At 39.0% G+C, this 27,936-nt stretch overlaps 1 protein-coding gene across 1 annotated transcript in view; it reads right to left on the reverse strand.

Moving 5' to 3' along the window:
• The window catches only part of ESR1 (estrogen receptor 1), a 256,559-nt gene that overhangs the window by 53,565 nt on the left and 175,058 nt on the right, over positions 1-27,936 (reverse strand). Inside the window, 1 exon segment of the mRNA XM_077776008.1 lies at positions 13,143-13,281. Within this exon segment, the coding sequence (XP_077632134.1) occupies positions 13,143-13,281 (139 nt within the window).

The following is a 27,936-nucleotide window of genomic DNA, read 5'->3' on the forward strand; positions in this document are numbered from 1 at the left end:
AACTGAAACAGACCTTTGAGAAAACTCTTTGCATTAACTATACTATGAAATGAAAATAAACAATCTTAAAATCAATTTAAAAAGTCAGAGAACTACAAAGTTGACTGAAGCAAAAGGAAGGACTTAATAAAGCTAAAAATATAACGATGAGTTAGAAAGTAGAAAACCAGCAGAACTAATAAAAGAAAATTTTAAGCTAGTCTTTTAGGGAAAAGAATTGACAAAGAAACCACTAGCTGACCTAACTTTCTAAAAGAAGAGTAAAAACACAAAATAAATTACAAGGTGGAAGTAACCATCAAGCCAAAGAAAAAATTTTTAAAAATCATCAGAAATTACTTTGTCCAGTTCAATGCAATAGATTCGAAAAACTCAATAAAATGAATAACTTTATCAGATTTATACACCAAAACTGACTCCAGAAGATGTAAAAAGTCTAAAGAGACTAATTACTACAAAAGAATTAGTTTCCAGAAAGCCACCGGGTCCAGAAGATCTTGACAGGGAATTCTACCAAAATTTGAAGTTTTAAAAATCAAATAATCCCAATGCTACTTAAACTCTTCAGAGCACAGAAAAGAAAATTGCCAAACTAGTTTTGTGAGGCATGTGTAATGCTGATGACAAAAACTTATAAAGACTACACAAAGAGACAATTTAGTCCAAATTTTCTTATGAACTTTAAAGCAAAAACAATAACCTTCACTCCTACCAAAAACACCTAATAACATAGAAATCCATAGAAACTCCTGTAATATGATTATATAGGAACGAGGAGAATGGTGCCTACTTTGCTATTTTTACAATGTATTATAAGTATTATTCAATGCAGCTAGATAAGAAAAAAATACCTCAATGCTTTGGGATAGAAAGGAAGAGGTAAAACAATATCTACTTGTTCAGAGATGATATGATTACATATTAGGAAAGCCTATTGAAATTAATGGGAAAATAACCCTAAACAATAAGTGAATTCAGTAGGGTAGTAGTCTACAGAAATATCACATAAATATCAGTTATCTACAGATGTGCAAACCATATATATATTTATTTATATTAATATTATATAAATAAGAGCTAGGCATAATCTCAAAAATATATGCAAAATATATATGAGGATACATGAAAACACTTCTGAAAGACACATGAAAATAATCTGAACAAATGAGAGACACACCTTGTTCTTAGGCAGATTCAACCTCCCCATACAGACATAAGTACTCCTTAAGCCAATTTATAGTTAACATGATCCTAATAAAATTACCAAAAACTGTTCTTTTGGAGTTAAACAAAGTAACGCTAAAGATAACCTGTAAGAAACTAGGGAGAATCACTTGTAAATCTCTGAAAAAATCAGCAGGCAGCTCTGCAGATAAAGCCTGGCCAGGATTACAACCCAATCTGGATAAATAGCTATGTGATATTGATTCATAAATAGATAAACATTAGAAGATAAGTAAAATCTCATAAAAGGACATGTAAGTTTATGAAGAAATCAAGCATGTAATTAAGGATGCATCCCAAATCACTTGAAAAAATAACGGACTTTTTTATAAATGGTGTTGGCAATACTGAAAAACTATCTGAAAAAATATAAAAGTCAATCTTTATTTCACACTGTATATCAAGATAAATTCCAGAGAGACCCAAGACATAAGAGCAAAAAGTACTAAAATCAAGTAGGAGTATATAATTATAACAGAATATCATTGTAAGCAGAATATAATTTTTAACTTGGGGGGCAGGGAAACCTTCCAATAAGGTGAAAGATTAATGTACTTTTGCTATAAAACTTAACTTACACAAGCTTTTTGCATGGCAAAATACTCCATAAACACTTTAAAGGCAAGTAAGAAACTGAGAAAAGATGTTGGCCATTTCTACTGAGAAAAGCTAGTCTATCTCTAACACACACAGCTCCTAAAATTCAAGGAAAAACACAAGCTGGTACAAAAATGGCCAAAAATGGGACTATGCAATTGACAGAAGAAGAAATGAAAAGGCCCTTAAGCATAAATAAGATGCTTAATTTTGTTCAAAAATAAAATGAAAGGTAATTAAAACCATTCTGAGATACTTCTTACCTACCAGATTGGCAAGAATCCAAAAGTTTGGCAACACATTCTGTTGGAGAGGCTGTGGAGAGGAGACAAGGCCTCTTCTACATGGTTGGTGGAAAAGCACAATGACATAGTGCCATTGGCAGTAAGTAAATTTTCCAATATCTAACAGAATTATGTATGCATGTGCCTATTTTCTTATCATTTATTTTATTTTCTTCTATTTCATTATGAGGGTACTCTTTAAATTTCTCCCCCAATTTCCCCCATTCCCCCACCCACCTCTTGTCTGGCAACCATCAATTTGTTCTCTACAGTTGCTTGTTTCTTGGTTTGTCTCTCTCTCCCTTTTTTCCCCTTTGCTCATTTCTTTTGTTTCTTAAATTCTGCACATGAGGGAGATCATATGATATGTATCTTTTCTGACTGACTTATTTTGCTTAGCATTATACATTCTAGCTCTATCCATGTTGCTGCAAATGGCAAGATTTCATTCTTTTTAATGGCTAAATAGCATTCTATTATANTGTGCTTGAATCCCTTTGAATTAGTGTTTTTGTATTTTAGGAGTAAATACCCAATACTGTAATTCCTGGATCATAGGGTAGTTTTATTTATTTTTTTTAAGGAATATCCATACTGTTTTCTACAATGGCTGCACCAGTTTGCATTCCCACCAACATGTAAAAAAAAGTCCCCTTTTTTTCACATCCTTGCCAACACTTGTTTCTTGTATTGTTAATTTTAGCATTCCGACAGGGGTGAGGTTATATCTCACTGCAGGTGAGATTTGCATTTCCCTGATGACACATGAAGTGTATGCATGGATCTTTTGATCCAATAATCCCATTTCTAGGAATCTATCACAAGGACAGACTGAGAAAAGGACAAAATGACTATTCACAAAGTTATCTACCATGGTCTTTTTTTGTGTTGTTTATAGTAGAAGTATGGAAAGAACCTACCTGCCCAGCAATAAGGGATCCCACACAATGGAATATAAAACAATCACGGATAGGAATAAGTAAGCTCTTTATACGCATACCTGTCGTAACTTCCAAAGCAATATGCAGAATATTATAATTAATAATTACTTTCATGTATGGGGCGGGGATATGAATATATAAAGAGTTTCAAAGGTGCTCATTTTCTTATTTTATCCACTGAAAAGGCCTAGAAGTTATGGCGACTCAAAAATAGTGTACATACCAAGGGCCAAGATTGAGTTCTAAATACCAATTTCTCTGACACAAATGAGTGCCCCTTGTACACAGGGTTGCTCCAGCTCTGGAGCAAAAAGTTTACAAGACAGGGTTGAGACATGTTCAAGGAGGCATCAAAGATGAAAGACTTACGCCAAAATGACACAAAAGTCACATGAAGGAAATCTATTAGCCACAGACGGGACAACTGAAGCACCAAAGGATAATAAATCAATTGGTAACGCACCAAATAAACAAAACGCTACTAGCTCATAATGCCACTAAAAATTTCTTGTGGGACATCACTGGATGGAGCTAGGCCAGCAGTTCCCCTTAATGCTGCTGCTACCAGGAGCTGGAGCTCCATGACATTTTACCACCAAAAATTTCAAAAAGCTAGTTTCATTTCCTTTCTCTAATTTTTCCTGCCCATCTTCTCCTGTATACATTATACTTTCGTTGATACTCTGGTGGTTGTTTTTTTCCTACCTCTTCACTAAAAATGTCTTTGTTAGGACAACTGTTATCCCTAATTAACAGATGCTAAGTCCCTTCCTCTCAGTCCTGTGCACCTCTCTGTGGCCTTTGGCATAATTCACCATCTTTTTTTTTTTTTTTTTTTTTTAGCCATCCTTCCCTCGGAATCAGAGACTGGGCTTCTGCTTCTCAAACTCTGCCTTAGCCCCAGGACTGGCAGACTGGGATTCTTTTCTACTTAGAACTTCTAAAGATCAGCCTTTTAAGAGGTCTTCCCTCAGTCCTTCAGACACCTCCTTCTCCACCGTCCTGCCTGCTTATCACATTCATTCCACACTTGTAACTATGGAGATGACTCCAATCTTTTATCTCCATCTCTCTTCTGACTTTGACCTTCCACCTTCTGACGTTCATCGCTGCACCTTAAACACAAGACGTATAAGGAAAAACACATCAGGTTTCCCCCATACCTCTCTTTCCCCTGTCTCCTATCTATCCTTTCAATGGCCAAGACCAAAGATCTTGAAATCTTCTTCATCTCAGTGCCCCATGCTACATCCACACTGGAGTAATAAGGGTTTGGCTCAGGCTCTGCTCTCCTCAGAGGCTGAGGAGGATTCAGCCATGGTCTCATCTGCTTGTCCTGACCAAACGCAGAGGATATAAGAAAAGCCCTTCTCCATATAAGAAAATATGGAGTAAGTAACCCTTTCCTATCATCATCACATGTTTCTTGCATCTTACTTTCCAATAATAAAGTCATGATGGATCTAAGAATCATGAAATGATAAGTGATAAATGAATGAAAATGAAAAGTGATAAATCATGTAAACAGGTTAAGAAACTGGTTCTCTCCTGTGGTATGATACCAAAGAAAATACTAATGGCATACTTTTTACAACTCTCTTCCATTTGATAAAATAACAATACAGGTAAAATAACACATAGGAATATTTAATGAGTTAAACTGATTCTAGAAGTACTAGAAGTAACAGAAACTTCAACCTTATTCTTTGTAATTAGAGCCCACAAGGAGAAGTCAATGATACTGAAGAAGGAAGAGGAGGAGGAGGAGGAGGAAGATGACGACGACAGTGACAAGGAGGTCAGAGAGGAGGAGGAGTACAAGGCGGGAGGGGGAGGGGGAGGAAAATGGAACGTAATCAGAGATCACAAGGTCACGTAACCACGACACTATTAATAAAGACTATTTTAACTCTTCAGAGGAAATGGAAACCAACACGTTAACTTCATTTATCCTGACTCCAAACCTAATGCGCTCATAAAATTAAGAGCAGTCATCACTGGAAAATATCCACGTGGTACTAATACCTTGACATGAGTGATATTTCAAAGGCATGTAATCTGTGATCATTGACCTTGTAAACCTTTGCCAAAACCTCCTGCTGCCCTCCGTCAACCTCAAAAGAACCAACATAGGGAACGATCTCATTTTTAGATGTATCTATTTTACAGAACACCGGAGGCAGGATACGTGTGTAGGAAGTATATTTATGCTAGCATGGGAATGTCAAGAGTGAATCAGTATAGAAATGCAAGTGTAAACCAAGGACTGATTTTTACTCAGAATCCATAACCATTAGAAACCAATGGAGAAAAATACACTAGACATGAATGAATTGGGGTGTGGTAGGGACCCACTCATGTCTTGCTTTTGCTTGAATTCATTTGTACATTATTATTATTCTACCACTAGACAGTACATTCCCTGAGGACCAGTCTGCTGCTTATACATCTCTCTTTTTTCATAACTCCCAGTATCATCAGACCCCTGGAGACATGGTGATACTCAATAAATATCTCTGAGTTGACTTACACTGAATCCTAACTAACACAGACTTGAAGCTGGCCATCTTCCTTTATCATTGGATTTTAAAAGGACTCATTAAAATGAATGAGAATTCTTCCAATGCCAACTATGGAAGAGGTATCTGTGATTCACGCAGATCTGAGGGGGATTACTTCATTATTCTTGTGTAGCATATATGACTTAAATGATATAAAGGTATTTTAAAATTAAACTATCAAAAATATTAATTTCATTGTATGTTAAGTCAATTAAGGTGATGTTCAATTCTTAATAACAAATGATAAATACAAAAATAATGTGGTATATAAAAATGTAAGAAGTCCAATTAACCTCCTACACAGGATTAACTCTTTGGTTGGAATTATGCCTTTTCCTCTGGAGCAATTTTATGTTGAGTGGATCCTTATTGTTTACAGGCTTACTCCTCTTGAGAAGTTAAAAACTTACAGCTTAGCAAGGTTTATAATATAGTGCTACTTAATTGTTTCTGTTTTTAAGGAGAAACCTTGGCTTGAATTTTTAGGGTGTTTTTTTTGTCCTTTTTCAATAGAACTCCTACAAATGCTTTCATGACTTAATGGTCAAAGTGACTTTTCCTGAAATTATAATATGTGTGTGCATGTGCATGTGTGTGTGCGTGTGTGTGTAATATCTCTCCTGAGATATAATTTGCATATCATATAATTAGCCCATTTAAAGTGTATAATGCAATTGGTTTTTAGTCCAATAAATGTTTTGATTCATTTTCAATCACAGGGAAGCAGTGATAATAGCAGTTTGGCTAATTTCTCCAATTTGTTTGGCCTCAAGATTTCTCCTGTATAAGTTTATAGTTTCATGTTCCCAGGATTTGTCCTAATGAGAAATGCAAGACTTTTACAAATCAGTCAACTGGCATCTTCCATTGGGTAATTAAGAGCTCAGAACTGGACAGAACCAATGGATTCAGAGTCAGAACATAAGAATAGAGTTTTACCTGTATTCTCCTACCATTAATGAGATATAGCATAGAAGACAGCCCAGTGCGGTACTGTACACATCAAAGATGCTAAATACTGTTGGCTTCCTTTCTTTTCTTTTTTTAATCCAATTCTATAAAGTAGAGTGAAAAAAAGATTATGAGCACATTTCTTGAGATATGAATGAGGCAAACAGGCATGCAAACGAAAGCATACCTGAAAAGTTATGGAGGGGGTCCAGCAAAGCTACCGGAGTGACTGAAATGGTCTCCTGCCCAAGACTGACTTTTCTGGTGGGTGGATCACTTGTTCCCCACACACTGCACCTGCTTTCCCAGCTACTACAATGCCCCCCTTCCATGTGGGACACATTTTTCAGAGAGGAGAAACCTGGAAAGGAAATATATAAGGAGGCCCTTCTCTTCATACAGAAGAAAGCTTTGGACAGATTACATTCTGAATTCATCCACTTATTTCAGAACTTTATGTTTTTACTCTTCCAAGTAAAAAAATCTCCAAAGAATTTACATCAAGCTTTGGGCACTTAAGGGGCTCAGTCGGTTGAGTGTCTGACTCTTGATTTCTGCTCAGGTCATCATCCCAGGGTTGTGGGATTGAGCGCCATGTTGGGCTCAATGCTGTGTGGAGCCTGCTTAGGATTCTCTCTCTCTCTCTCTCTCTCTCTCTCCTTCCTTCTTCGCTCCCTCCCTCCCACCACAGCATTTCCCCACTCATGCTCTCTCTAAAAATAAAACTAATTTGCATCAAGCCTTACACACAAAAAAAGAGGCCAATGTTTTGTTTTTATTTTTTTTTAAAGCCAATACAAGTGTTCCTGGAAGCAACGTTTTTAATTTATTTTTTTCATTGTTTTATTTGCATGTTTTTATTTACATGTTTTTACTGAAATGTTTATAGGAACCAGGCTAAAATGAGAATATTCTTGCTTCTAGAAAATGACTTCTTCTTTTCCATCTAAAATGAATGTATCATCTGGAAACAGTCTGCTACTCAGTAGAAGAGGCCAAATGTTCTCTGGTGCAGCAACCTGTTTTTCGCTTAAGGAACTTATTCCTATCCCATGCCTACAAGGAGAACTTTCCGCTGTTCAATACTCTTTCCTCCAGGCAGAGCCTCCTGATGCGGGAGTAAGGGAAAGAGCTAGATCAACAACCCTTTGGCCAGACGCTTGGTGAAGGGAATATTCTGCTTGTCCAATTAAGCCCTCCTTTTCAAATAGATGGATAGTTGTTTCTCTGAGAGTGACTAGGACTCGAAACTTGAGTGGTTTGGCTCCACTGAGAAATCCGCAAATATTTCTCAGAACTTGTTAGCACTGGTGGAGCCAGCGAAACAAAATTAGACTGTCCCTGGGAAACGGGATAGTCTTCCTGAACACGCCATTTACACTGTTTCCTCTGACATTACATCTGCCTTCCAGCGATAGGAAACTTCACTCCTGCTAGAACAAAGAGACCCCACCAGAAATGATACATGCTGAACACTTCTGCTTCTGTTTTTAGTCTGTGTTTTTCCAATGCCAGCACTCAAGCAGGACTAAACGAAGAGACATTCCTAGTTGACACAGAGGACATATTTTGTGTTTTCTGGTGCCAAAACACACCAGAGAGTTAGGTGCTAGAATGGAAAATAGTTCTCTCCATTTCCTGATGACTTTCGCAGGCATTCTTATTATCTTTAACTTTCCTCTTGTAAAACACACACACACACGCAGCATGAGAGATTACTGGGTTCTTTATTTATATCATATACTAACCTTTATTTCTTGGTTTTCACAGGCAGAGATGACTGCATTAAATGCTTGCAACTCAATGCTGCAGGACACAGGGAGGAACTGGAAACTGTGGGTAGGCTAAGCGCGCCAGCGGTAAAATTAGCCTCTGAGCATATGACTACCAGGAAAGCTCGGAACAACCAGAATCAAGATATCATGGGTTGTCATCAGGGAGTAAATCAAGCAATAACTCTTTTTAAATAGATGCAAGATAGGAAATATGTCCTCTGTTCACAAATGTGGCATGGCAACCCTGCAGGATTTTATACTCCTGTAATCGCTAACCCCCCATTTGCCAGTACTAACATCTGAGTAATTACGAGGAAAGACTGGCGTAAATTTTATCCTCCTGACGCCTTGCAAGGCACGAGATTTGGGAGAACAGGACATCACTGCGATCAATCGCAGAGAAGCCCTGTCTCTGGTTAACAACAGGTGACTGGACTATGTGGGACTTCTGGCTTTCCCTTTCCCCTGTTTGCCTGCAGATGTAAACAGCCTACAGAGGAGGCTGACTTGTCCAAGGTAGTGTCACAGAGCCTGAGCTAAAACTGAAAGGAGGAAGCGAAGACTCAGTTGTGCGCTTACCAGCTGCGAAACAGCTTTGAAACTTAGGGAATTCCACATTTTGTTACAAAAAATGTTTGCTGTGTGCACCATGACCAGAAAAGAGAGGTGAGGAGATGGGAGTGATTTATACTAATCAGAGAGTTGAATGTTATCAAAAGGGTTAGGAGCCTGCAAGGTAAAAACATAAACTGTGTTCTCGGCTGTCACTCCAAACCATCCTGCAGATATACAAAACGTCAAATGGGCTCCTTGTCACTTATTTTTTACTGTTATGCATAGACCAATGTCATCAAAGGGAATAGTCCCCCTAACACAGAGGTGAATTTAATAACATTGAAATTTCATAATATTTAGGTGCATGTTAATTGGAAAATGTTTAGATTTTTTATATTTTATAGTATTTCTGTAATTTAGATTTATTTATATACTTTTCTAATTACTAAGTTGTGCCTGAGTGTATTTAAATGCATTAAGATCCTGAGTTTATTGGATAGTGGATCTAATTATGGGAAAAAATAACAGTAAGCTAACAAAACAAATAACAAATAACATTTGGAACTTAGACGTCACAGAACAGGTTGGTGGAGGATAAGCAGAAGTGTAAGCATAAGTCAAACATATTTAGTAATTTTACAAAATTCTTCCAAAACAGATGGATGTTCATTTCTGCGCAGTCTTTAGGGGACAAAGCCAGGAACTGATGAGCAGCAATGAATGAGAAGTGAGTGCATTTGATGACAAGAACAGCTGAAATGCCCAACAATAGATGTAGATTCTATGGAGTGTCACAAGCCTCCGGGGTGACCTCGGCGGCCAGTGCGATTAATGAATGGTTATCGGGAGTCATAGAAGACTCCATACACTGGGGGTAACAAAGAGGTGGACAAGCTTGGTTCCTGCCCACAGGAGGCTTCTGAGCTGGTGAGGAAGAGAAGACACACAATCACAACATACAAATGGCAGAATGGGACAAAGAGCAGACCATACAGAAGGAGAACTGAGACCAAGGAAAAGTCCCCTTCACCTACAGAGGGAAGAGTGTGAAGGAGAGGTCAATGGAAAGTACCATCTGAAATGAGCCATAAAGAACAAATGTTTCTGACAAGGAATCCTGAAGGCAAAGGACCTTTTGGAAAAAGGTGAAGAAGAACTGGAAGAAAAACTTGAAGTGTGAGGTTCATGCCTCTTGGGCTGAATTCAGCACCCAGGTTTAAATCCATGATGACTTTAAACTTTATAGCTGCAGTGTCCAGGTGAATGTTGATGCCACAAATACAGAGAATAAAGAAAAGGAACAAAATGGATAAGGAAGACAATATATTCAAGTGAGGGATATGGTGAGGCTGAAGAGCTTACAGGGAATTGAAGAAGAAAAGTCTGGAAGAGTTGTTCTCAACCAGGGTCAATTTTGCACCTTCCCTCATGACACCCACAGGGCGTCATGTTGAGAAATGTCTACAGACACTTTGGGTTGTTACCATTGGGGAACATGGGTGTTACAGGCCTCTAGTAGGTAGAGTCTGGGGTGCTGCTAAGCACCCTAAATGTCCAGGACAGCCCCAACAAGGAAGAGTGAACCCACTAAAAATGTCAGTAGTGCAGAAGTTGAGAAATCCTGGTCCAGAAGAAGTGAGAACTTCAAATCTGGAGTTGAAGGAAATAGGAATGGAGGGAGATGAGAACTTTCATGCATTGATACTGCAGTAAGAGACGAGAGAAGATTAAGCACAATGAGAGTGCATGGAAAAGAAAGAGAAGCAGGTGGCTGACAAAATCCTAGGCAATACCATCACCTCATTAGCTAAATGAGTTCTTTGGGGTGAGGTAATGTCACAAACCCTTTCATATTTAGTTTTTAAAGTAAACCCTACCCTCAACGCAGGGCCTGAACTTACAACCCCAAGATCAAGAGTCGCATGCTATACTAAGCCAGCCAGGCACCCCCAAATACTTCTATATTTAAAATGTAATGTCATGGGGCACCTGGGTGGCTCAGTCGGTTAAGCGTCATGAACTTACAGTCCATGAATTTGAGCCCTGCGTCAGGCTCTGTGCTGATAGCTCTCTCTCTGTATCTTCCTCTCTCTTTCTCTCTCTCTGTTCCTCCTCCATTCATGCTCTGTTTCTGTCTCTAAAAAATAATAAGTAAACGTTAAAAAGTTTTTTCATAAATAAAATGCAATGTCCTGATACTGTTTTCATAAAGGTGTCCCAAGAAGATAGATAGGAACGAAATGGGGAATCATGCAACAGGTCAGTTATGAACATCCGAAAACATTGTGTTGAAGATCCATTCCAGTCTGTAGCCGGGAAACATTGTATGTGGTCTGCAAATTTGTTATAACTTAGTCACAGAACCACATGACTGTACACAAGAACGTTAAGAAAGAAATTGGAGAAGGAGAAGGCAGGGAGAGGGGGAGGAAGGATGGATGAGAAGAAAGGGGAAAAAAAAACAAAGGAAAACAAAGAAAAAGGGAGTGGAAAAGGAAAAATGGCAACACAAGAGAAACAAGGGGAAGGGAGGGAAGGGAAGGAGAATGGTAGCGATGACGCGAAGAGACGGACAGAATACGGTGTAAATGCAGGTCTACAGAGGCCATCCTCAATCATTTCGCGCAACTGTAATATGGGAATATAATTCACCAACAGCAAAATCTGCCTCTCGAACACGATCATCACTATTTTGCAAAAGCTGTGTAACACAAAATGACAGAACAGTAATCAACACTTGTACGATTCTCCAGGACTTCAACGAATTTTGCTGCAACTCTGCTCCAGAGGGCTGACTGGGGGTAGGGAAGCCTTGAGCGGGACAGGAGATGGGGAGGTGGTGTCGGTGCTCCAAAGCAAAGGAGTGCGGAAGGATGTATCACAGGCAACCTGGCCACCTTGGAGTGCTGAGCAGAGAGACAAAGGAAGTTTGCAAGAAACAGAAGATGGTCCTTTTTCCCATTCAAACTGTTACATGGCCCACGCACACAGGTATGCTTGGAAACCAACCAAAGGAGACAGCACTGGCCACGAAAGAGAATGAAGAACATGAACATGGGAAAAAGGTGGTATTAGTGTTGGGCCAGATAGATCTTTAATTCCAATCTTGGCTCCACCATTAGCTAGTTTGATGCTGTTTGCAAGTAGCAGAATGGCTCTGAAACTTAGCTCCTTTCTGGTAAAGTGTGAATACTGAGCTTCCCAGCCATGCTGTCACGATCAAATGGCATCGTGTATGTAAAACATTGAACATAACGACTAGTGCTGAGGAGGGACTCAATCGGTGGTAGCTGCTGTACAGTAATGTCTAAATCTGATTTCTCTAAGCAGTGACAAAAACAAAAACAAGAAACAGACCAACAGAACCCACATCTAAGTCAACCCACAATAGAATATGTTAAAATAAGGTAACATGTTTGAAAACTGAAATCTTCGCTTTAGAAAATGAGCAAGTAACTTTTATGAATTCAAAGAACTGAGATGGCTCAGTCGGTTAAGCATCTGACTTCGGCTCAGGTCATGATCTCACAGTTAATGGGTTCAAGCTCCATGTGGGGCTCTGTGCTGACAGCTCAGAGCCTGGAGCCTGCTTCAAATTCTGTATCTCCCTCTCTCTTTCTCTGCTCCTCCCCCACTCACATTCTGTGTGTGTGTGTCTCTCTCTCTCAAAAATAAATAAACATTAAAAAATTTTTTAAAAGAACTGGGAGTAGCCTTTGGAATGCTGGCCAAATTTCCTCATTTAACTGATGGAAAACTGCAGAAGGAAATGAAAAGGCTATTGTGGTTTGAATATATATGGGCCAAAAGAGACTTTAATTAAAAGGAGGCTATTCATTTCAATTTTTTAAACATATATAACACAAGATGAAGGTGGAGTTAGAAAATTATAATTCATAGCGAGGTTATATAGATGTGTGTATGTACACACACATGCTTATGTGTATATACATACATATACTTTATATGTATATGTACACACACAAATTCTATATGTATATCTTAGAAATAACAGAGGTCTCTGAGCATGCTATTACTGATGTCTAGCATCATCTAGAAGATGTTATCCTAGAGATATCTAGCAGAAAGTTGTCCTTAGCTTACTGTGAACTTGACTAGACTACACGTCCCAAATTCATCCCTTTGTAAAGGAAACATATCGGATAAAGTTCTTGAGTGCTCTGTGGAGTACTGAGTACAAGAGCTTCAGGAATAAGGGATGTGCTTCCCCCAAGCTACAAACAGGCCACTTACCTGTCCAGGAGCAAGTTTGGAGCAAATAGGAGCTTCCCTGGGTGCTCCATGGAGCGCCAGACAAGTCCAATCATCAGGATCTCTAGCCAGGCACATTCCAGAAGGTGGACCTGATCATGGAGGCTCAAATCGATAAAGCCTAGAACAAGATAAGAAAAACCCTGCTGACTTAAACGAAAAGTCATTATTAGTGAAATGAGCACAATCAAGGATTTGAGCTGGTGAGGTCTATTTTCTAGTAGATCGTATGACAGGTAGTGTAAGCACACTCGATAGGAAAGTCAAGGTCTTTTTTAAACCTAGAATATCAGTAAACTCTATTGTAACATTAACTTTCTTAGTGCCTCAGTGTCGTATTTATAGAAATATACTAACTTGCACAAACCTCTAAGCTTTCTATAAAGTTCTGTACTTAAACAGTGTTAAAACAAATCATATATTTTTTTACTTAGACATTTCTAATAGTGCTATGTGATTACTATATTTCATTTCTGGTTCAGTTGAAGATATTTAGATACAAGAAATTTAAACTACTTTCCTTAAACCAAACAGGAATTGGAGCACAGGCAGGACGAAAGTCACTAAATTTCTATTTCTTTGCCTCACTGCTAAGCCATGCTTTTTTTTTAACACCATGTAAAAGGAAGATTTATGAAATAGCATGTGTAAATAAATAACTTAAGGGAGAATGAGTCAGATGAACAAAGGTGACATTATAATTACTTCTGGTAATAAACACTAATGTGTCCTTGTTTGCTAAAGACTTTAATGGGAGATTAAAGCTTTTCCTAATCATCACTGACAATATGGTGGATACCTAATGATAATAACAACAATGAGGAGGAGGAGGAAGAAGAAGAAGAAGAAGAAGGGGGACGAGGAGGAGGAGGAGAAGGGGAGGAGGACAAATTTATTGTGCCATTACTATGGTTTTGAAGCAATGCTAAGTATTTCCTCCACAAGTTTCTAAGTCGTTATTAATACAATAACTCTAAGAGGTAGAAACTGATGGGAATGCCCTTTTACAGATAAGAAAACAGATGTTCAGAGAGCTTATATATTTGTTAAGATCAGAGATGGAACTATAACCTCCAGAGTCTGTGCTCTTGGTTACAACTGATACTACCTCTTATGAACTGCAATTAATTATAGAATTTGGATCAAATAACTAAATAAACCCAACCCCACAAATTAAGATCCACATGAGCGACAGGCATTAAATGAACAAGATGAGGGGCGCCTGGGTGGCTTAGTCGGTTGAGCCTCCGACTTTCGCTTAGGTCATGATCTCGCGGTTCGTGGGTTCGAGCCCCGCGTCGGGCTCTGTGCTGACTGCCAGTTCAGAGCCTGGAGCCTGTTTCAGTCTGTGACTCCCTCTCTCTCTGACCCTCCCCTGCTCATGCTGTCTCTCTCTCTCTCTCCTAAAAATAAATAAAACATTAAAAAAAATAAATAAATAAAATAAATGAACAAGATGACCATAAATCTTGCTGCCTCCCATACCAGCTCCCAGTCTTATTGCCCTGAGGTATCACATCAGGCTATTTCCTTCCTCTCTCCCTCTGACTTCAACCCTTTGTTCTCACTCATCCATGAGACTGGCCCTAGAAACCCCTTTTCCGGTGTCTTCTTCTTTATTTTTTCTCACTAATATTACACTTTTATTAGTTATATATTGTTATGTTTATTAAAAAGCGAAAACAGAAGTTTATTTCTGCAAGCAGTCAAGGATGGACGGTTTGCCAACTGGATGTTTTCTCTTGGGGGTCTTGGAGCTATCATGGGATCAGCATTAAACAAGTAGCTCCTCATTTCTGATTCGTAGAAGAGCCATCCTTACTGCTAAATAGGTGACAATCCACATAGAGAAACCCCAACTAGAGAAAGACCTCACAGTCTATGCCCCTCCCAGCTATCATTCCACAATCAAGTCTCACCAATTCTATCTTTGAAGTAACACTAAAATTCTTCCTCTCCTTTGTATATTTCCTCTGTTACTATTTTCACTTAATTCCTAAGAGTCTTTCACCTTCTTGTCTGACTTTTGTAACTCAACATAATTATTTTGAGACTTACTCATGGTCTTGCATATATGAATAGTTGATTCTTTTGATTGCTGAGGGGTATTCCATCATATGGATATATATGATAAATAAAAACACAACGTGCTTATCCTTTCATTGAACTTTTGTGTTGTTTCCAGTTTGGGGTTATTACAAATAAAGGTTTTATGAGCAGTCTATGTACAAGAATTTTGTATGAACATAGGCTTTCATTTGTCTTGGGTAGATATTTACGAGTACAATGACTGGACTATATGATATCTACAGGTGTGTGTTTCACTTTTTAAGAAATTGTCAAACTGTCCATTTTATATTCCCACCAGGAATAGATGAGAACACAGCTGTTCCACAGCCTCACCAATACTTGGTACAGTCAGTCTTTTTAATTATAGACATTCTAGTAGATGTACAGAGGTGTCATACTGGCTCTGTGATTTTAATGTGCATTTCCCTAATAACTAATGATGTTGAGCATCTATTAGTGTGCTTCTAACAGATTATTACCATACATGATATTCATGTTAATTATGCTGTATCTGTAAATCCTGCTAGACTGTGTATTCATTAGGAGTACCAGATGCATGATCCTAACAAATTCTACTTTTTAAAAAAATTTTTTAAATATTTTTATTTATTTCTGAGAGACAGAAAGAGACAGCGTGAGCAGGGGAGGGTCAGAGAGAGGGAGACACAGAATCTGAAACAGACTCTAGGCTCTGAGCTAGCTGTCAGTACAGAGCCTGACACGGGGCTTGAACCCACGAACCGCGAGATCATGACCTGAGCTGAAGTCAGACGCTTAACCGACTGAGCCACCCAGGCGCCCCCAAGTTCTGATTTTTAAAGTCCAAATGTATTGTACCTCTTCCAACATCAGCCAGTCATGGCAAGGCCCATAACAGGGTAAACTTTACCAGAGCAGGTGCCTTCCCATTGGAAAGAGTGTGTTTCACTCACTTACAATAGGGTACGCAACTGGAGAGAAAGTGGGTAGCTTTGTTCATTACACACACAAACAAAGAACAAAACTAAAAGATGAGAAAACAGCGACTGGGTTTCAGAAAAGAAAGCTTCAAGGAATGGGTATGTCTGCAAGCTGTAGCTACATACCTCCGGAGTGCACTGGGTTAAAATGGACTACCTGTGTTTGGGAAGAAACACTGCCTGAGGTGATAGAAAATGTTTCTTTTTCTCAGTACCCCAAATCTCATGGACTAAAGCAACTCCACTGAGCAGACTTTAAAAGGAAAACTCTCAAGGAAATTTTAATTCCCTAAGGTTTTACCCCAATCTTTTGGGTGAAGTTTCATAAGAATGCAAATTGACACTGTAAATTCAACTCAGTTTCAGAAATGTTAACATTCAAAAGCGATGTCTTCTTTCATGACATTCACTGTTTTATATGGGGAAAAATATAACCATAGGATAATGTCACCCATGAGGACACTTATACCACATTATTCAGTACCCTCCACAAACCTCAAGCAATCCCACAGGATGAGATTTGGGAGTATCCTGCAAGAGAACTGCATCTGGCCACAAAACCATTCGATTTTGGAAAGCCAAAGGAGTATTCTCTGGTAGCAAACTTACATATTAAACTGAATCATAGTTTTTGATTCTCACTTCAAACCTTCAGTGCAACTTAAGTCTGATGGTTTTAGTGGTCTTTTGGGAGCCTCAGAAGCTCACCATAACCATTTTTACCACACAAGTCTGGTGATTATGAAATCTGTCTGAAGTATGTCTGTTAGTAATAGTTTTCAGTCCGAGCCTAGCAGACCTGCTGGGGCCTTCTGTCGAGATGATGTAGATCTCTCAAAAAGAAATAGTCCTTTTAATTATCTTTTCCAGCTGTGCATACTGACTGCAAACAAGGGTTATTGAATCTCTTGCGCAGTGTCCTCTGCAAGTTCCTGGGGCAGGGGTGGGGGTGCAAAGAAGACTATCAATTGACCTTCTCGATGACCGTGAAGGCTACTGAAGATGGTCTTTAAAGGCTCTCAAATCATAACCAATGGAGAAAAATAATGTATTAAATCCCAAACAAAATTATAGTGTCTATGCATAGACATCAAGTTTCAACCCTTGGTTATTTTCCTTATAAACAAGAAGAATGAATGTGCCATTTCAACTGGATCTGCTATAATAATTTAGAGGCATTCAACAAAGCCTTCCTTGAGCACCTGACAGTGCTGCCAATATGAAGACAGAAGGGAGCAGTATCTATGGGATATGAGTAGAGGCATCAGTGACAGATCTCTTACAGGTGACATAGTGAGAAATGATTCATGCCCCCCATCATTTGTGGACTTCCATCTTAGTGATAGTGGACAGTACCAGGGGCCCTGGGCCCGTGAAATCCACACAAGTGCAACAGAATGCAGAGCTAAAAATAGTAACAGTAGTTTGTTGAGACCAAAGGAAATCAGATGCAAGGAAATCTCATTTTATAAAATAAAAAATTGTTATGTTTATTTATTTATTCTTGAGAGAGAGAGAGAGAGAGTGCACAAGTGGGTGAGAGGCAGAGAGAGAGGAAAACAGAGGATCTCAAGCAGGCTCTGCACTGTCAGTGAGAGCCCAAAGCAAGGCTCAAACTCACAAACCATGAGATGGTGACCTGAGCCGAGACCAAGAGTCACACGCTTAAATAACTGAGCCACCCAGGCACCCCATAAAATAAAATTTTTTAAAAAAGCAAACATAGATCTGTTTCTCTAGCCTACATTCATAGGCCTAGTAATAGTGTATCTGGAGATGGGGTATACTGGAAACAGACAGAAATGCCTCAACTCCTACTCCCCACCCACTATGTGGGCAGGGGCCTAACAAAGTTGAGGGAGGTCTCTTTCATGGAGAAACAGCCTCCCTGTCCATACAAACAGTTCATTATCTCCAGCTTCATCGCCACATAAAGACATTCCTGCCTTCTGTCCTCCATTATAAATAACTGTCTTCTTTTCAAGATTTTTAAACTTTCAATATTTTTAAGGAGCTCATGGCATGACCTCCTCCCTCCCTTGAGCCTCATGAGATCCTAAACCCTCTTCTCCACTCTGCTGGAGACTGCCGGACAAATTACTTAATTTGCCTTGACACACATCCTCTCTTACGGTGTAGGACAAGGGTCTTAGAAATCATACTGAAAAGGGTGCTGAGATCCTTAGGCAAAATGACGAATATAATAGGAATGCTTGTAACGTTCTTCACTGCAGTGGGGTAAAAGGTAAATCACTGTGGCTCTTCAGTACAGGCATGAGAAAAAATAAGCACTACAGTAAATATATTTTTTTATTTCCATGGGATAAATCTATAGAGATGCAAAGTGAGGTAGAAACCCTGTGGAAGAAAAAAAGCAACTTTTCCATGGCTGTGTTATGTACGAAACTAGAAGCCAGGTGGTTGGTTCCCTTAGTAAATCCACTGGAAAAAATAGTTTCCTGACCTTCAGAAAAAATTAATCATGTTCTCAGTCATATGATGACCCCAATGTTCTCCAAAATGTCACTTATGAAATTGCCTATTGCATTTTTTTGGTATTGCTTTAACTCAGTGGAAGAAGATTTAAATAATTCATCTCTTCCTCTGGATGCCAAAGACCCAGTGAAGAAGAAGAAAATGGAGAAGGAGGAGTCTGAAGGAGAGGAGGAGACGGAGGAGAAAGAGGAAGAGAAGGAGAGGGACAGGAGGAGGAGGGGGAGGAGAAGAACTGTAGCATAAAGACAGCTACAAGCTCAACAAAATTTGGGATTTCCAGGAGAAAGCCTCTAGAACTGATAATACCAGAAGAATCTAGATCCCGGTTTAAATGCTAAGCAGTCTTCATGCCCTCCCTTTTGTAATTTTTTCTCTTTTTCTCCAGAACATGGTAACTTGATGTCATACTATGGATATGTATCCCCTGGTACGGCCTCCAGCCTCCAAATCAAATTTTGGATCCTCTCTTTATGCAGCCTTATCATAGGGAGAGCCACTCAAATTGCCATTCCCATTCTCTAACACTTTAAACTGTTTCCAGTAACCTATAAGCACTGAAAAATTCTCTTTTAAGAAATGACCATAATCCATTTAAATACCATCATGAACCACTCTTACCAAATTTATACCACTGTGACAAAGTAAAATAAATGGCAACAGATTATCATTGTTTTTTTAAATTTTTTATGTTTTATTTATTTCTAAGAGACGGAGAGAGAGACAGCGTGAGCAGGGGAGGGTCAGAGAGAGAGGGGGACACAGAATCTGAAACAGGCTCCAGGCTCTGAGCTAGCTGTCAGCACAGAGCCCGACGCGGGGCTCGAACCTACAGACTGTGAGATCGTGACCTGAGCTGAAGTTGGACGTTTAACTAACTGAGCCACCCAGGTGCATTTGTCATTGTTAAGAAATACTGAATCACAATGCAAGGGCATGGACCACTCCCCACCTCCCTCCCTAGCATGTCCTACATCACACATCTGTGTGTAGATCAACTTTCCTCCTCTATAATAAAGAGAAGCGTGTACAGACCACCTTCTAGCACAATGTCACTTAACCAATCAGTGGATTAGTATGCAATCACCACACTAATACACATCCCCCTTGCCAATACCAAGCTGACACTTTCTTGAAACTACAACAGCCCTCGGTCCTCAGGCATGATTATGGGGTATTTCCAAGTCACCTCCCAACGTGGGACTTTTGATCGTCTGGAAGGTACACCTCCTATCCCATCCTCCCAATGGAATGAAGAGGCTAGAAGTAATGAAAAGAGTATGAGCCGAAAAGTCAAGTAGACCCGGCTTGAAATTCTTCCGTGGCCCATGGCCAGGTACTTGAGATCTCTGAAAGCTCTTCCCATCTGTAAAATGCAGATGGACTGACCTACCACTTTGGGTTATTGTAAAAATTAAAGAGTTGGCAGATGTCCCAGAGAAGTGGAGTTGCTACTCAGTGAATATTTGTTTCCCTTCCTATTCATCCCAATAGGCCTGGACCTTTTTCCCAACAGAGGGGAACATGACTTTTGCAAAGCATCAAGGGAAATGTCTTGTTTTAAAATATTTTAGATTTAGAGCTTCAAGCTTAAATTGGGCACTTTGTGTTTGCCCCGACTAAGTCATGTTGTTTTCTGTTTATATTTTTCTTTTTATTTATATACAAAAATAACCTAATAAAAAGGATAAAAGGCTTCCTGGACATCAAACAGCTCTTACAAAACAACAGTTTCATGATTTAAAAGTGGAGGGAACAAGAGCATGTGGATTATATTTCTCTTAAAATACATATGTGAAAAAATGCAAAAAAGAAGCACGTTTGGGGTTTTATTACACACAAAGCATTTCAAGATGTTTAGCAAATCCAGAATGCAGCTGTATTTGTTCACTCCCAGTATAAATGGTCAATGGTTTTCTACTGCACTTGGCCGACATGCACACTGTGTTTGCTGCTTCTTATTTGCCTTGAGAGAGAAGGAAACTCGCCCTGTGGTGGCTCTCTGCCTTAAAATAAAGCAATGTTCTCGAGGCCATGCTAGGCAATAAAAACCAGTGTAAAGTGAAGAACTGACTGTGACAAATTTGATATTGTAAAAATATGTCACATTTAGCATAGTTGACAGCCAATTAATTTGAGTAGAGGTTGGAGAATTCAGGGCAAAGTTTTAAAAGTAAATATAAGTGGCACTTTTTTAAAGCAATGGTATAGGGGTGCCTGGATGGCTCAGTCGGTTAAGCGTCCGACTTCAGATGAGGTTATGATCTGACAGTTGATGCATTTGAGCCCCGCATTGGGCTCTGTGCTGACAGCTCAGAGCTTCAAGTCTGCTTCAGATTCTGTGTCTCCCTCTCTCTCTATTCCTCCCCTGCTCATGATCTGTCTCTCTCTCTATCTCTCTCAAAAATAAGTAAACAGTAAAACAATTTTTTAATAAATAAATAAATCCATGGTATATATCTCAAATGTCCCTTATTAAGATAAGCATATGTTGAAGGAAATATAGATGATGAAGTCATGATATCCATATAAATCCACAAGCTTTCCAATATTGCCTTCTACAGTCTAACAACGGTACCATGTTTTGACACAATATACTAAAGATATTTATGACATCATTACCAATGCAACTGAAATTGGGCTTTGACCACCATATCACACACTACATTTAAGGAACTGCACTCCTTATAATGCTCCCTTTGAAAAATTATTAGGCTTACCCATGGAAATGTATTCAGATTCCAAAATTTCTAGCATTCTTCCCTATTCTTCATGCTTCTAGGTGTGTATTTGTGTGTGTGATATATTGCAGTTACATTTTACCTACCTACCAATATTTGACTAGTTTTGCCCATCAATACATAGGATATGAAAAAGGTGTACAGATAAACTGTGTCTGATCTAGAGAGGTAGTTACAGAATATCTCTGATTAGAAAGAAAAGTAGAACTATGAAAAACTGGTTGCATCCACTCTGGAAAACAGTATGGCGTTTCCTCAAAAAATTAAAAATAGAACTAACCTATGACCCAGCAATTGCACTACTAGGTATTTATCCAAGGGATACAGGTATGCTGTTTGAAAGAGGCACGTGTACCCCAATGTTTACAGCAGGACTATCAACAATAGCCAAAGTATGGAAAGAGCCCAAATGACCACTGATTGATGAATGGATAAAGAAGATGTAGTATATATATACAATGGAGTATTACTCAGCAATCAAAAAGAATGAAATCTTGCCATTTGCAACCACGTGGATGGAACTAGAAGGTATTATGCTAAGCAAAATTAGTCAGAGAAAGACAAATATCATATGACTTCACTGATAATGAGTATTTTAAGATACAAAACAGGTGAACATAAGGGAAGGGAAGCAAAAATAATATAAAAACAGGGAGAAGGACAAAACATAAGAGTCTCTTAAATACAGAGAACAGAAGGTATTGGAGGCGTTATGGGAAGGGGGATGGGCTTAATGGGTAAGGGACATTAAGGAATCTACTCCTGAAATCATTGCTGCACTATATGCTAACTAACTTGGATTAAATTAAAAAGTAAATAAATTATTTAAAAAAAGAAATAAAAGTATAGCTATACTGAAATCACCTTAGTGTCTCAAGGTTTAGGATTATATATTGTAGCATATGCAAAATAATTACAATACAAAGAAGGATATTATTCTTGACCTTCAACAGCAACTTTGTAAAATATTTCCCTTAACCTTTATATAGCGATTCCATTGATAATGCACTTTTAAATGGCCAGATACTATTTCCTTATCTTTTGGACGCTGGATATATCTTAATTCTGATCATAGCACGTATACACTGTGAAATGGAGAATATTTTCTTTTTAAAATTTATGTTCTTATTTTTTTTTAATATTTTTATTTATTTCTAGGAGAGAGAGAGAGAGAGACAGCGTGAGCAGGGGAGAGTCAGAGAGAGAGGGAGACACAGAATCGGAAGCAGGCTCCAGGCTCTGAGCTGGCAGTCAGCACAGAGCCCGACGCAGGGCTCGAACTCACGAACCAGGAGATCATGACCTAAGTGAAAGTCGAACGCTTAACCGACTAAGCCACTCAGATGCCCCTTATGTTCTTATTTTTGAGTATGTCACTGCATCTTTGGTAAAGGAGTACATGAAGCTATTGGGGTGTATCCCTTATGCATTCATTTATTTGGAAAATTTCTTTCTAACATTAATAATAGGAAAAGGATTTTCTCTCCTAAAAAATTGATGTGCTTTTACTTGCAGTAAAGTAAGAACTACAGAACTCTACTACAAACTGCATGAAGTCCTACTGTCAGGAACCCCAGACATTAATACAATATTCAAAGGCAATAATGATTTTCCCTGTTCCCTGGGAAAATTACTGCCTTACTCCTACTTTTTCTGACCTTGCTTTTGACTATACGATTGAATTATAAGGCACTTCATATCAGGCTTTGCCAAATGGACAGAGGAATAAATCATTAAAATATATATACTTGTTTTCACACAGACATAATTATCTCCCCCTTTTTTTTCCTTCTCCATTAACAGTAAGTTATGTGATGACAGAAGAGGAAGTGGTTTGTGAGGAGAAAAGAATTAATCTCACAACTATATCTGACTCCAAAAAGAAAAATAAGTCAAAACTTTCAGATATAAGATCAGACTTGGGGATCAAAAAAAAATGTCCCTCATAGAAAACAAAGCAGATGGCGACTCTACCTTGTTACCAACCCCATCTGTATTACACTCAGAGCCGTGGTTTATGAAAAGATGGTTGTCATGACAATAAGCATTTGAGAAGAGTTCTGGAGAAGCTGATAGATTTAAGAGTGTCTCCTAGCTTCCCAATTTTTGAAACACATACAACCCCCCACCCCATCCACCAAATAAGCAATTCTATTACTTCTTGTATTGGCTACAATTATTCTCTATTGACAGTATACATTTTTGTATTCTCTCATCTCAAAATCCTCCTTGGAAGGACAGAAAAGCTCTTTACTCTGATACGGCACAGCTTGAAGGTAAACTAGGCTTTTATTTTTATTCAGCAAGGGCAACTGTATTAACTACAGATTAATTTTTTTTCCTTACAAGCTCAGAAAAAAATCAATTTTGGCTTAAATGGCAAGGGGTGGGGGAGGGGAAGTAAAAGAAATTACTTTCCAGCTTCTGAGAGTAGACTGCAAACTAAAGAAGGAAAAAATTAATAAACTACTTAAGCCTGTCCTCTGACGTGCTCAGCAAATGCACAGGAAGGCCAGCACTGTGGAGCGGTGCTGGGTTCACTCATAAAGAGCATGGACTGGCTGTGTTTGAAAAGTCAACAAGCACTTGTACTTTGGAACATACATTTTTTCTTGTCTACCTAGAGGCAGACCTACAGAACCATTTTAAATCCTATTGTCATCAGTCTGAGTTTTCCGGATAACTGTATGCTCCTGGGAAACACTACAAATGCCAACACAAAGACTGAGAGGGAAGCAGTCAATTTTTTTTAGGCAAGTCCCTCAAAGAAATGGACAGTGATGATTCCCTCCTACCTCCACCCTGCCTAAGCCCCTCAATGAAACCCAAACTGATGATTATCTTACAGTTTTAAGGACTGTATTGTGACACACGCACACACGTGCACGCATTTGCTAGAAGAATACCTGTTATTGCCAATGACCCAGGGACATCTATTTCTGGAATGAATTAGGAGCAGAAAATAGGCTTATTCTATCATCATCATACTTAAATTCAGAATGTTAAAATGAGAGTCCTACAAGGCAAAAACTCTAAGATGTAACAGAAATGCTGAGTATCAAGTCACATAACAATACTGCCTCTGAGAAACCAGAGGCCAAGGAACAGGACCCTATACGAAGGCAGTCCCCAGTCTGAGGCCAGTGAGGATCTGAGAGTCTCTCAAACATACGGGTGATTTATTTAGAAAAGTTTGCTTCTGGGGCACCTGGGTGGCTCAGTTAAGCATCCAACTTCGGCTTGGGTCATGATCTCACAACAGTCTGTGGGTTTGAGCCCCGTGTCAGGCTCTGTGCCAACAGCTCAGAGCCTGGAACCTGTTTCAGATTCTGTGTCTCCCTCTCTCTCTGACACTATGCAACTTGTGTGCTTGTTTGCGCGCTCTCTCTCAAAAATAATTTTTTTTAAAGTTAAAACAATTTTTAAATAAAAAAGTTTCCTTCCTCCCTTCCAGTCTTCCCACAAGCTTCCCACCTCTCACATTCTTTCCATTAACCTACATAAGTTACAGCCCTAGAGAGAAGAAACAACAAAATAAGAATTATTTCAGCCTCTTCCAACTCAGATCTGAAGTCAGTCAACACTCACCTTATTTACATCATTGTAGAGAAAGACCATAAAGAAATTAGAAAGTCAAAGACTATTTTCCTGTAAGTCATGGTAAATCCTTTATAAGCACAGCAGATCATGCCAGGCCATTAAATAACATGCTAAAAATAAAGTGAGTAGCTAGGAGAACCTAGAAGAGAAATTCCCTAAATGCTAATTACCTTCAAAGCAAGAACTATTTCATTTCTTATTAGTTCAACATGGTCCTTGACTTGGTACTGGGTCTCATTAATAGTGTTGACTTCCTAAGGATTTCAACAGCAACTACAACAATATTTCCTAATAAAAATAAATAGTAACTGTATTAGTTTTGTAGAGCTGCTATAACAAAGTGCCACAAACTGGATAGCTTAATAAAAAACAGAAATCAGGAAACAACAGTTCTGGAAGCCAGGAGTCTGAAATCAAAGCATCAGCAGGGCCATGCTTTCTCCAAAGATAGTAAGGGAGAATCTGTTCTGTGCTTTTCTCTTAGCTTCTGGTGTTGCTGGCAATCCTTGGCATGCCTGGGCTTATAGACTGGTTATTCCAATCTCTGCCTCCATCATCATATGATGTGTCTTTGTATCTCTTCTCTTTTTATAACAACACCAGTCATATTTGGTTAGGGCCCACACTAATTGAGTATGAGCTCATTTTAACTTGATTACATCTGCAAATACTGGAAATATCCAATTGCGTCCCCCCAAAAGACTTCAACATATCTTTTGGGGGACACAATTTAATCCACAACAAGAACAAACTGTAAACACTGTACCTCTTACATGGTCATGCTCAACATTCCCCAAGTATTATTGAGCATCTCCAATATATATAAAGCTGGCATGAGGCTGGGAATGATGGGTACAAAGACGGACAACATTCTCATTCTCAAAAAGGTCATAGTCTACAGAAGAATCAAGCAAAATGTCATAAGACAATAATGAGATGTGTTGAGTGTCAACATCCAGGAAAATATCTGAGCAGTGGCACACGTAATCTCTGAGGCTAGAGAAAGGTTATTCCTTAGGCTATGACATATGCTTTCCCCTCTTCCCAGTATACTCTTCTAATGACTTCAACGCTCTTGACATCAAGATTAAGTTCTTGGGGCGCCTGGGTGGCTTAGTCGGTTAAGCGTCCAACTTTCGCTTAGGTCGTGATCTCGCGGTTCATGGGTTCAAGCCCTGTGTCGGGCTCTGTGCTGACTGCCAGCTCAGAGCCTGGAGCTTGTTTCAGTCTGTGACTCCCTCTCTCTCTGACCCTCCCCTGCTCACTCTGTCTCTCTCTCTCTCTCTCCTAGAAATAAAAAATATTAAAAAAAAAAAGATTAAGTTCTTATTCCTACAGTAGCTCTTCTCTGTATCAGTGCTTATTTGCTCATTCATCTCTCCCACCAGACTGGAAACAGATTGAGCACAGGGACTATATCCTGATGACATTCTACCCATAGTACTTAATGTGGTACATGGCTGAGAAAAGGTCCTCAAATAAATATTTATCAAATAGACGGGGATGGGGGAGCAGGGGAGTAAAGAAACAAAAAAGATAAAATAATGTAAATGAATTCTTTTCTGCAATTTGAAGGACTTCCAGGAAGAAGGTCTCTGTTTTCTCAGCGAGGCAGAAGAGAGGTCTTTTATTGAGAGGAATAAAGATGTGTCAGGGTAGGGTGTTAGAGAAGTACAGCACAGGATTGAAATCATTTCTTTGGAAATAGGAAGAAAGTAAAAGAAAAAGGAAGAGTGGGAGAGGCTGAAAGAATGGGTTGGAAGACAAGTTTAATATTTGGGAAACAGCTGTCGGATGCTCCAATCTAACTAAAAATCATTCTAATTATGATCAGAGAACAAAATATTAATGTATCTTTCCCTTTAACTGGAAAGTTGTCCTTTTAAATATAGTGTCACTTAAGTCTTAAAAATTCAGTATAATCTAAGTGTGGACCCAATTTTTTAAGAAGCAAAGCATGAAATTTAAAGACCCAATACATCTTTTTCCTACAAAGAAAAGAAAGAATTCAACAATTCAACATTTCAACACTCCTAAATGTATTCTTTGGGGTACATAGAAGTATGAATTAATTACAGAAAAATCAATCGTGCCACTATTTTTAAGACCTACTATGTGTCAGGCATATACAGATGTTAGGGACAAAAAAATCTACTCTCTCTTGGTCTCTGACATCAAAGCCAAGAGAGAAGACAGTCCAATTAAAAAAAGACTGGAAAACAGTATCTAAGACCACATTGAAGGACTATCCAGAGGTCACTAGAAGCACACAGGACTGGCACCTAATCCAGAGACGTAACACTTCCTNGTCAGCATTCAAGAGTCTCTCATGGTTTGCCTCTCTCCCTTTCCCCCACCATTTCCGCCCTTCTTCTCCCCCTTGTTCCTCCATCAAGTTCCTCCTAATCCTCCTATACGTGCAAACATATGATATTTGTCCTTCTCTGCCTGACTTATTTCGCTCAGCATAACACCCTCAAGGTCCATCCATGTTGCTACACTTCCTTGGATTTCTAATTCGCATCTTAATGGAAAGGATACTTAATGGGAAGGGAGGCAATGTAACAGGGGGACCAGAGGTGTGGCATGATCTTGAAACTGTTTCTAGACCAGAACATGCAAGAGTACAGAAAGTAGAGAGAAGAGTGATCAGAAATGTGACTGTAGAAGGAAGCAGGAGCCAGGGGCAGAGGGACAGGGGGAGGCTAAAGGAGCTTTGGCTTTACCGTTGGGAAGAAGGAAAGTAAAGCCATTGAAGCATTTTAAAAACAGAAGTCTTAGCTGGAGAGGAAGCAAAGAGGATGAATAGAAAGAGACCCATCACTGAGATATCAAAGAAGAAATTAACCAAATTTAACAACTGAAGGATGAAAAGAGGGGGAGGAGGAGTCAAAGATCTCTTAAGTGTCTGGC

This window comes from Crocuta crocuta, unplaced genomic scaffold (assembly GCF_008692635.1).
Source record: "Crocuta crocuta isolate KB4526 unplaced genomic scaffold, BGI_CrCroc_1.0 scaffold25, whole genome shotgun sequence".
NCBI lineage: Eukaryota > Metazoa > Chordata > Mammalia > Carnivora > Hyaenidae > Crocuta > Crocuta crocuta.